This window comes from Bufo gargarizans, chromosome 2 (genome assembly GCF_014858855.1).
Source record: "Bufo gargarizans isolate SCDJY-AF-19 chromosome 2, ASM1485885v1, whole genome shotgun sequence".
Classification (NCBI taxonomy): domain Eukaryota; kingdom Metazoa; phylum Chordata; class Amphibia; order Anura; family Bufonidae; genus Bufo; species Bufo gargarizans.
In genome coordinates this window covers 709,197,121-709,209,209 of record NC_058081.1, presented here as the reverse complement: position 1 = coordinate 709,209,209, position 12,089 = coordinate 709,197,121, and the positions used below count along the sequence as shown (strand labels likewise).

Sequence of the window (12,089 nt, the reverse complement as noted above, 5' to 3'; positions counted from 1 at the left end):
TTGTGTGGTGCCTCGCACCTCTTCTTCCTGGACCATACCCTTTAAAGGGGTTGTCTGGGCTACACCAGGATAGGTCCCCAGTATCAGACCGATGGCTGCCCGAAACAGATGATAAGGTGGCAGGACCCCGTGTACTCTGATCCATACACGGTGTAGTGGCCGTGCTGGGGTGCAGTATGCCGGCGCGTGCTACCCGAGGATAGCGCATCAATACTTGTAGCCCAGACAAACCCCTTAGCCCTTCTTTCGTTTGCCTGCCCGCCATAATCAGTAAATCCCAGAGGCGAGGTACTAAACATGACTACACAGCTTTATTGTGAAATTCTGCTTGCTGAGAAAGGGTGGATTCAGTAAATCTTTATGAAAACGTATCAACATTAAAAGAGGAATAAAATTAGACATCTTTAAAACGCACAAAAACAAAAAAAAAATAATAAGCGATGGCTAGGCCCAAACAACGGGGAGAGGCGATATGGCACAGAGACGCTGCGAGCTCCGCACTTCTGCAAAACCACTTCCTTTTTCTGTTTCTTAACCCAATCCTGACATCGGAAGCACAGGGGCTTGGCCGGCTGAACGGTGCCCTCTGTGAGGCAGTGAGGAGCTTCCCAGAGCTCTTGAGGTGTTGTGGAACTACAGATCCCAGCAGGGCTTGCAGTAGCACAAAAGCTGAAGAGCAAGTTGCCCGTCTCTGCTTTCGATGAGTAGGCCCGGCTCGCTCACGTACAAACATCTGAAACATATATATATTTGTATATATATAGAAAGGGAAGATCAGTTTTTTTTTTGTGAAGCAGAATAAAAATCCCCCAAAATTCTGCTACCGCGGACCCAGAAAACCAGCGGAGGGGGTCAAGGAAAAACATGGCACTGGCACGTCGCCCCAGAACTTGCAAAAGATGTCCCCAACTCCTTAAAAAAAAAAAAAAGTCCTAAAAAGTATGGCACCTGAGCTCGACAACGTGGTCCCCGTAGGTGGAACCTGCAGAGCATGGCACCGACCACGTCTCATGGTGCGGGAAGGGGCGGCAGATGTTGGCGTCGCCTCCCCTCGCTGACCTCTTGGAGGGTCCTTTGCAGTAAGGCAAGTGTGGCTGACATAGAAGGAGTGGTACACCGCTTCATCACCGGCCCCCTCGTCAGCCCAAGGTACAGACCAGGGCTGGATGGGCAGAGAGCGGAGAGAGGGCGTGAGGAAGGGGGGCGATGGGGGGGAGGTGGTCTTTCTTTTGCAGTTTGGCCGCACTTTACAGGAGATTGCACGTGGTCTTCTTGCGACCTCTCTTGGCTTGTAAGGCAGCTCTTGTCGCCATCTCAAACACTTCTCGCACACCGTCCTTTGTTTTAGCAGAGCATTCCAGGTAGCCAAAGGCACTGATCCTATTCGCCATATCCCTGCCTTCTTCTGGCTTCACCGGCTCCTGTACAGAGAAACAAGGTCAGCAACGTGCATAGTCCTACAGGATCCACCCTTCTCCCAGCACCGACCATTCCCCGGCAGCCCCCCCGAGGCTAGCATCGGAGCTAAAGCCCGCCCAGCAGTGCCGGTGACATCACCGGGCTTCCTGGCAGCCCCGTGGAGAGCCCGGTATGTCACTGTATTGCCCAAAAATGCCTTTGCCCTCCGATGCTCAAGTCAGGGGGGCTGCCGGGGTGAAAATGGAGGCATGTTCAGCTCTGAACCCGGACAACCCCTTTAAAGAGAACCAGTCACGCTGCCTGAACCATGGGCAGCATGAAATCCCGACAGCCTCCCTGGTTACAAGCAGCCATGTAGTACTGCGGCGTTTCGGGGAAAAGAGCTGGGAACAGGGAGACGAGTCAGGGGGGTGGCTCCCCACCCAGTATGACTGACAGGTCTCACCCTAACATACGAAAAGACAGACCTGAAAATCTAACCGAGCTAGGCCCTGAAGTCGCCGCGTTAGTAATAGGGAGTCGGTGGTTCAGACAGCTTGAAGCTCCTGACCGCTTCCGTTTAAAGGGGAACTCAGCAGACCTTCAAATTCCCTACAGAATAAACTCTGCAACAGACGTCCCCATCAGAAGTGACCATGCTGGACCCTTCTGCTGCAGGGCTCCTTATGTCCTACATGACAACCGAATACTCTGGACTCCAGTGCTACGTCTCTTAAAGGGCACCGTTTCCACTACTGACCACAGCGACGTCAATCTTGGCCCCAGATCTCCCATAGCAAACTGGAAATGATGCAGATATTTCTACAGGCATCCAACCATGTAGTCAGTACTTTGTCTGCATAGGAGGGGACCCCAAACCGCTCACAGCAGGCGTGCTCAACCTGCGGCCCTCCAGCTGTTGTAGTTTTACCAAAGCTGGAGGGCCGCAGGTTGAGCATCCCTGGCTTACAGCAGGGTGAGTAATGTGCTGGTCGTATGCACAGACACTGCATTAGTGCCCTAGTGTAGCCCCCTTAAAGGGGTTGTCTAGGCTAGGAGCAGGCAACCCCTATGACCCTAATATGTGTGGTCCATTTACAAAAAAATACACTCACCCGTCTGCAGTCCCACGCTGGTGCGCCAAGGAAGTGGCTTGGTTCAGTGACCGCTGCAGTCAATCACAGGCCTCAGCAGTCACTGCTACGTTACAGAGGTTCAAGCAGATGTGACCCCTGAACCAAGCCACTTCCTGTACCTGCGGGGACCAGATGCAGTGGCAATGGGGTTGGGGAGGGGGGGATTTTGTATGGGCCACACGTTAGAACAATAGGGGTTATTGGCTCCTAGGCTGGACAACCCCTTTAACCAAGCGCCCGACCTCCATAGGCTGCACTAGGTGAGAGGCAGACACTTCTTAGATCTCTGTGCTGTTCCTCTGTCATTCCTCCTGGAAATGTATAACTGTATAAATTGACAACTGGGTGTACAGTCATGTGAAAAAATTAGGACACCCTTTGAAAGCATGTGGTTTTTTGTAACATTTTTAATAAAAGGTTATTTCATCTCCGTTTCAACAATACAGAGAGATTAAAGTAATCCGACTAAACAAAGAAAACTGAAGAAAAGTCTTTTCAAGATCTTCTGTAAATGTCATTCTACAAAAATGCCTATTCTAACTGAGGAAAAAGATAGGACACCCTTGCCCCTAATAGCGAGTGTTACCTCCTTTGGCTGAAATAACTGCAGTGAGACGGTTCTTGTAGCCATCTACCAGTCTTCGACATCGGTCTGAGGAAATTTTACCCCACTCCTCAATGCAGAACTTTTTCAGCTGTGAGATGTTTGAGGGGTTTCTTGCACGTACAGCCCTTTTCAAGTCACCCCACAGCATCTCAATGGGATTCAAATCTGGACTTTGACTTGGCCATTCCAGGACTCTCCATTTCTTCTTTTTCAGCCAATCTTTGGTTGATTTACTAGTATGTTTTGGGTCATTGTCATGTTGCATGGTCCAGTTCCGCTTCAGCTTTAATTTTCTAACTGATGGTCTCACATGTTCTTCAAGCACCTTCTGATACACAGTAGAATTCATCGTGGATTCTATGATGGTGAGCTGACCAGGTCCTGCTGCAGCAAAGCAGCCCCAAACCATGACACTTCCACCTTCATGCTTCACAGTTGGTATGAGGTTCTTTTCTTGGAATGCTGTGTTTGGTTTACGCCAAACATGTCCTCTGCTGTTGTGTCCAAATAATTCAATTTTGGACTCATCTGTCCAAAGAACATTATTCCAGAAGTCCTGGTCTTTGTCAACTTTATCTCTGGCAAATGTCAGTCTGGCCTCGATGTTTCTCTTGGAAAGCAAAGGTTTCCTCCTTGCACACCTCCCATGCAAGTTAAACTTGTACAGTCTCTTTCTGATTGTAGAGGCATGTACTTCTACATCAACAGTAGCCAGAGCCTGCTGTAGTTCTCGAGATGACACTTTAGGGTTTTTGGAGACCTCTTTTAGCATCTTGCGGTCTGCTCTTGGGGTGAACTTGCTGGGGCGACCAGCCCTGGGCATGTTGGCAGTTGTTTTGAAAGCCCTCCACTTGTAGACTATCTTCCGGACAGTGGAATGGCTGATTTCAAAATCTTTTGAGATCTTTTTAAATCCCTTCCCAGACTCATAGGCTGCTACAATCTTTTTTCTGAAGTCCTCTGACAGCTCTTTTGCTCTCACCATGGTGCTCACTCTCACTTCAACAGTCAGGAGCACACCAAACTAAATGTCTGAGGTTTAAATAGGGCAAGCCTCATTCAACATGCAGAGTAACGATCTACTAATTATGTGCACCTGGTGTGATATACCTGTGTGAGATCTGAGCCAATTTAAGAGGGAATACATGTGAGGGTGTCCTATCTTTTTCCTCAGTTAGAATAGGCATTTTTGTAGAATGACATTTACAGAAGATCTTGAAAAGACTTTTCTTCAGTTTTCTTTGTTTAGTTGGATTACTTTAATCTCTCTGTATTGTTGAAACGGAGATGAAATAACCTTTTATTAAAAATGTTACAAAAAACCACATGCTTTCAAAGGGTGTCCTAATTTTTTCACATGACTGTATGTCCATATACGGTCTGACAAGGTATAGGGTAATCACCCAGTTGGCAATTTGAGCAAAGATCTCCCGGAGGAATAACAGAGGAACGGCACAAGGCAGAAAAAAAAAAAGATGCTCCAGAAATGTCCTTACATGGGGGATGCAAGTAGTCACTAAAACAGACATGTTAAGAGAGGGGACGGGTCCTCTTTAAAGGGCTTCTCCAGGTTTCCAGTGTCTAGAAGAGACTGAAAAGCCCTCCCCCTGCAGATGCCCCCGGTGACTACCTCCCATTTATTTATCAGAGCACAGACATCCCCTTTAATGTACTGAAAGGCTTTCCTTTAGACCCGACTACACATCCCGCTCTTCCTCCCACTACGACCCCTCCGTGCCGCCGTCGCCGCTCCCACCTGCTTCATCTTGGCCAGCTCACGCCGGGTGTGCTCGTCATTCCTCAGATCCTTCTTGTTTCCTACCAATATTATGGGCACGTTGGGGCAGAAATGCTTCACCTCCGGAGTCCACTTCTCAGGGATGTTCTCTGGAAACAAAGTATCGTTATTTCTTTAGTACAGAAACTCAAGGTCCCAAATGACCTCTGTCTATAGGTGCGAAGGGGGCACAACCAGACGTCGTACAAGATTCAGCATACGGGACACTGGCTGACCTGTTACATGTGCGCTCGGCAGCTGAAGGCATCCGTGTTGGTCCTGTGTTCATATGTGCCCGCAGTGCTGAGAAAGATTATGTTTTAATATATGCAAATGAGCCTCTAGGAGCAACGGGGGCGTTACCATTACACCTAGAGGCTCTGCTCTCTCTGCAACTGCCATGCCCTCTGCAGTTTAGAAGTCAGGGCCAGGCAGTGAAAATGTGATCACCATCAGCCCTGTCAATAAAACTGCAGTTGCAGAGAGAGCGGAGCCTCTAGGTGTAACGGCAACGCCCCCATTGCTCCTAGAGGCTAATTTGCATTTTAAAAAATGCGGGCACATAGGAACATGGGGCCAACACAGATGTCTTCAGCTGCCAAGTGCACATGTTACAGGTCAGCCAGTGTCACAGACCACAGCAGTAAAGCAGCACTCCGGCCCCTTCAATCTCAGAATCGGAAGAGGTCCGTCCCCACCGATGGCCTATCCTATTTATTTCCTATGATGGGACCACCCCTTTAATGTATGGCAAATTTACAGTCTGCAAAATACAGATACTGTGCGTGTTGCATCTGCACTTTTTGCGGATCCATTGATTTTAAAGGGTCCGTATTTTGCAGCCCGGCATAGGACATGTTCTATCTTTTTGCGGAAAAGACATGGATGCGGAAAGCACAGAGGTGATCCGTGTGCTTTCCGCCTCTGTACGTCCGTTCCGCAAAAAATAAAAAAAACACAGAACATCTGCAAAAAATGCAGACCACGGATCCATTGAAATCAATTGGTCCGCAAAAAAAAATATTTAAAATGGAGGCGGCACACGGACCGCAGAATGGATATGGTCGTGTGCATGAGGCCTTACTCACCCAAACTGTCAGGGCTGTCAATGGAGAAACACATGAGGATGACATCAGTATCCGGATAGGACAGGGGTCTGAGACGATCGTAGTCCTCCTGGCCGGCGGTATCCCACAGAGCCAGCTCCACCTGCAAAAAACCATCATATGACCACAGTTCTTAAAGACATATTGATAGCATATTGGTGGGGTCTCTACTCCCCACGCATGCGAACTTCTAAAAGGTGCTATGTCCTGCAGGAGCGGATCCTGGTACTGAACTCGCAGAGAATAGGTGGGTCACCTATAAGCGGGCGGAGGTTCCTTTGCATCGCACCCCAGACCCCTCCTGTGATGAAGCCCCCTCTCTTATTCTCACCTGTTTGGAGTCGACCTCGATGTCAGCCACATAATTCTCAAAGACGGTGGGCACGTAGACCTCAGGGAACTGGTCCTTGCTGAATACGATGAGCAGACAGGTCTTACCGCAGGCGCCATCACCCACAATGACAAGCTTTTTACGTATGGCAGCCATATCTGAGGAGAGAAGGGTAGGGCATGTTACAAACAGCATAGACATCCTCCATGTGTCCATACTAATGCTGATCCAAATATACTCCAGAGCTGCACTCGCTATTCTGCTGCTGAAGTCACTGTGTACATACAGTACAGACCAAAAGTTTGGACACACCTTCTCATTCAAAGAGTTTTCTTTATTTTCACGACTATGAAAATTGTAGATTCACACTGAAGGCATCAAAACTATGAATTAGCACATGTGGAATTATATACATAACCAAAAAGTGTAAAACAACTGAAAATATGTCATATTCTAGGTTCTTCAAAGTAGCCACCTTTTGCTTTGATTGCTGCTTTGCACACTCTTGGCATTCTCTTGATGAGCTTCAAGGGGGAGTCACCTGAAATGGTCTTCACTTCACAGGTGTGCCCTGTCAGGTTTAATAAGTGGGATTTCTTGCCTTATAAATGGGGTTGGGACCATCAGTTGCGTTGTGGAGAAGTCAGGTGGATACACAGCTGATAGTCCTACTGAATAGACTGTTAGAATTTGTATTATGGCAAGAAAAAAGCAGCTAAGTAAAGAAAAACGAGTGGCCATCATTACTTTAAGAAATGAAGGTCAGTCAGTCCGAAAAATTGGGAAAACTTTGAAAGTGTCCCCAAGTGCAGTCACAAAAACCATCAAGCGCTACAAAGAAACTGGCTCACATGCGGACCGCCCCAGGAAAGGAAGACCAAGAGTCACCTCTGCTGCGGAGGATAAGTTCATCCGAGTCACCAGCCTCAGAAATCGCAGGTTAACAGCAGCTCAGATTAGAGACCAGGTCAATGCCACACAGAGTTCTAGCAGCAGACACATCTCTAGAACAACTGTTAAGAGGAGACTGTGTGAATCAGGCCTTCATGGTAGAATATCTGCTAGGAAACCACTGCTAAGGACAGGCAACAAGCAGAAGAGACTTGTTTGGGCTAAAGAACACAAGGAATGGACATTAGACCAGTGGAAATCTGTGCTTTGGTCTGATGAGTCCAAATTTGAGATCTTTGGTTCCAACCACCGTGTCTTTGTGCGACGCAGAAAAGGTGAACGGATGGACTCTACATGCCTGGTTCCCACCGTGAAGCATGGAGGAGGAGGTGTGATGGTGTGGGGGGGCTTTGCTGGTGACACTGTTGGGGATTTATTCAAAATTGAAGGCATACTGAACCAGCATGGCTACCACAGCATCTTGCAGCGGCATGCTATTCCATCCGGTTTGCGTTTAGTTGGACCATCATTTATTTTTCAACAGGACAATGACCCCAAACACACCTCCAGGCTGTGTAAGGGCTATTTGACCATGAAGGAGAGTGATGGGGTGCTGCGCCAGATGACCTGGCCTCCACAGTCACCGGACCTGAACCCAATCGAGATGGTTTGGGGTGAGCTGGACCGCAGAGTGAAGGCAAAAGGGCCAACAAGTGCTAAGCATCTCTGGGAACTCCTTCAAGACTGTTGGAAGACCATTTCAGGTGACTACCTCTTGAAGCTCATCAAGAGAATGCCAAGAGTGTGCAAAGCAGTAATCAAAGCAAAAGGTGGCTACTTTGAAGAACCTAGAATATGACATATTTTCAGTTGTTTCACACTTTTTTGTTATGTATATAATTCCACATGTGTTAATTCATAGTTTTGATGCCTTCAGTGTGAATCTACAATTTTCATAGTCATGAAAATAAAGAAAACTCTTTAAATGAGAAGCTGTGTCCAAACTTTTGGTCTGTACTGTACATACATAACTTATCCTGTACTGATCCTGAGTTACATCCTGTATTATACTCCAGAGCTGCACTCACTATTCTGCTGGTGCAGTCACTGTGTACATACATTACATTACTTATCCTGTACTGATCCTGAGCTAATTCCTGTATTATACTCCAGAGCTGTACTCACTATTCTGCTGGTGCAGTCACTGTGTACATACATTACTTATCCTGTACTGATCCTGAGTTACATCCTGTATTATACTCCAGAGCTGCACTCACTATTCTGCTGGTGCAGTCACTGTGTACATACATTACTTATCCTGTACTGATCCTGAGTTACATCCTGTATTATACTCCAGAGCTGCACTCACTATTCTGCTGGTGTAGTCACTGTGTACATTACTTATCCTGTACTGATCCTGAGTTACATCCTGTATTATACTCCAGAGCTGCACTCGCTATTCTGCTGGTGCAGTCACTGTGTACATACATTACTTATCCTGTACTGATCCTGAGTTACATCCTGCATTATACTCCAGAGCTGCACTCACTATTCTGCTGGTGCAGTCACTGTGTACATGCATTACTTATCCTGTACTGATCCTGTATTACACTACAGAGCTGCACTCACTATTCTGCTGGTGCAGTCACTGTGTACATACATTACTTATCTGTACTGATCCTGTATTACACTACAGAGCTGCACTCACTATTCTGCTGGTGCAGTCACTGTGTACATACATTACTTATCCTGTACTGATCCTGAGTTACATCCTGTATTATACTCCAGAGCTGCACTCGCTATTCTGCTGGTGCAGTCACTGTGTACATACATTACTTATCCTGTACTGACCCTGAGTTACATCCTGTATTATACCCCAGAGCTGCACTCACTATTCTGCTGGTGCAGTCACTGTGTACACACATTACATTACTTATCCTGTACTGATCCTGAGTTACATCCTGTATTATACTCCAGAGCTGCACTCGCTTTAATTCTCTCAATGTGCACAATTCCCACAAAAGTCAATGACACAGCCTCCATTCAGATGACATCATGCATAGGCATGGCCATATACAATGGAGGACAGCACCAGCACAGCAGACAAGTGTTCAGCCTGAGTTTGGGGATTGACTTGGTTTCTTAACTCCACCTGCTGGGGTGGAGCTGGGAGTTAAAGGGCAGGTCAATGGTGGACAACCCCTTTAAGCCCAGGGTGATAGCAGCCTTCCAGCTCATAGGTGTCCTGGGCCTGACATCAGAATTGTGTATTTCCTACTCCCTAGCCCCGCCCACACGTCATGACGTCATTCACACCTCACGACGTCAGCATTCCATTACTTCCTACTAAACAGTGCTCCCTTTCACAATCAGCCCCTGAAGCCGATACATGACTTCCCCCACACCCTCCCGTGACGTAATGCACCTTTCTGCCGACGTCATCTGACACACACACATATACAGGCGGGAAACACCCTAAAACCCGAATCCGCTTCGAAACAAAGAGCCTAATACTCCTCGGCGACTGCTCGGTGCCAAACTAGGGCCCCGGTTCAAACCCCGTCCCCGTTAAGAGCCCACTTACCTTCCGCTCTGTCCCGCTGCTTCCACCCGTCCGATCAGCTGTGACGTGTCAAGCATCCGTTCTCTCTGCCAATCAGAACGAGCACCGCCCAAGACTGACAGCTCGGGGAGCCAATAGAGAACAGGCGCGGAGGAACGCCCGAGTGACAGGAAGAGGATGTGATTGACGCCTAAAACCATCCAATCAGAAGCCTGACAGGCCCGCCAGTGCATGGTGACGTACAAGAAGTGCGCGGGTCACATGACCTAAGGGATAAAGTCGCCATTTTTATTTAGGCCAAAAGGAAAAGCTGGCTGTAGATATCCCTTACACTACCGTCACATCACTGCGGTTCTGGAACTGTAGCCCGGCCATATTCACGGCGCATGCGTGAGCCGCTACTTACATTGCGTTTTATGTAATATGCTCCCAACCATATGAACGGTTAACCTTTCACCTACTTTCTGGGCGGCATTCACACATCCTCATCACTGCCGTTCACTTTTCCCCATGTATGCGATATTAACCTCAGACGACTTCTAATCATTGCTGCAAAAGAAATCTGTTCTGTCTGTGGTGCCTCAACATGTCAAAGTGTAGCAACCAGCAGAACAGTGAGTGCAGCTCTGGAGTACAATACAGGATAAGTAATGTATGTACACAGTGACTGCAGCAGCAGAATAGTGAGTGCAGCTCTGGAGTATAATGCAGGATGTAACAGGATCAGTACAGGATAAGTAATGTATGTACACAGTGACTGCACCAGCAGAATAGTGAGTGCAGCTCTGGAGTATAATACAGGATGTAACTCAGGATCAGTACAGGATAAGTAATGTATGTACACAGTGACTGCACCAGCAGAATAGTGAGTGCAGCTCTGGAGTATAATACAGGATGTAACTGAGGATCAGTACAGGATAAGTAATTTATGTACACAGTGACTGCACCAGCAGAATAGTGAGTGCAGCTCTGGAGTATAATGCAGGGTGTAACTCAGGATCAGTACAGGATAAGTAATGTATGTACACAGTGACTGCACCAGCAGAATAGTGAGTGCAGCTCTGGAGTATAATACAGGATGTAACTGAGGATCAGTACAGGATAAGTAATGTATGTACACAGTGACTGCACCAGCAGAATAGTGAGTGCAGCTCTGGAGTACAATACAGGATAAGACTACTTTCACACTCGTTTGGTGCGGATCCTTCATGGATCTGCACAGACTGATCCGTTCAGATAATACAACCGTCTGCATCCGTTCAGAACGGATCAGTTTGTATTATCTGTAACATAGCCAAGACGGATCAGTCATGAACACCACTGAAAGTCAATGGAGGACGGATCAGTTTTCTATTGTGCCAGAGAAAACAGATCCGTCCCCACTGACTTATATTGTGTGCCAGGACGGATCCGTTTGGCTCCACTTTTTCAGGCGGACTGCAAAAACGCTGCAAGAGCGGACTGAAGACTGAACGGAGGCAAACTGATACATTCTGAGTGGATCCTTTTCCATTCAGAACGCATTAGAGCAAAACTGATGCATTTTGGACTCTTGTGAGAGCCCTGAACCGATATCTCAAACGGAAACATAATGTATGTACACAGTGACTGCACCAGCAGAATAGTGAATGCAGCTCTGGAGTATAATACAGGATGTAACGCCGGATCAGTACAGGATAAGTAATGTATGTACACAGTGACTGCTACCAGCAGAATAGCGAGTGCAGCTCTGGAGTATAATACAGGATGTAACTCAGGATCAGTACATGATAAGTAATGTATGTGCACAGTGACTGCATCCAGCAGAATAGTGAGTGCAGCTCTGGAGTATAATACAGGATGTAACTCAGGATCAGTACAGGATAAGTATGTATGTACACAGTGACTGCCAGCAGCAGAATAGTGAGTGCAGCTCTGGAGTATAATACAGGATGTACCTCAGGATCAGTACAGGATAAGTAATGTAATGTATGTACACAGTGACTGCACCAGCAGAATAGTGAGTGCAGCTCTGGAGTATAATACAGGATGTAACTCAGGATCAGTACATGATAAGTAATGTATGTGCACAGTGACTCCACCAGCAGAATAGTGAGTGCAGCTCTGGAGTATAATACAGGATGTAACTCAGGATCAGTACAGGATAAGTAATGTATGCACACAGTGACCCCAGCAGCAGAATAGTGAGTGCAGCTCTGGAGTATGATCTAGGACTGGTAGACGATGTAAGGCATTTATATATGGTGCTGATATATAAAGAAGAGATCGATGTGTCAGAAA

At 47.2% G+C, this 12,089-nt stretch overlaps 1 protein-coding gene across 1 annotated transcript; it reads right to left on the bottom strand.

Moving 5' to 3' along the window:
• Window positions 1-289: 289 nt before the first annotated feature.
• LOC122929097 (transforming protein RhoA-like) lies at window positions 290-9,920 on the bottom strand. The gene is made up of 5 exons (XM_044282556.1): window positions 9,831-9,920; window positions 6,356-6,513; window positions 6,007-6,127; window positions 4,898-5,028; window positions 290-1,421 (listed from the first exon to the last, which is right to left on the bottom strand). Exons 2-5 carry the CDS (start codon window positions 6,509-6,511, stop codon window positions 1,248-1,250), a joined length of 582 nt encoding a protein of 193 aa, XP_044138491.1. The 5' UTR covers window positions 6,512-6,513; window positions 9,831-9,920; the 3' UTR covers window positions 290-1,247.
• Window positions 9,921-12,089: the final 2,169 nt, after the last annotated feature.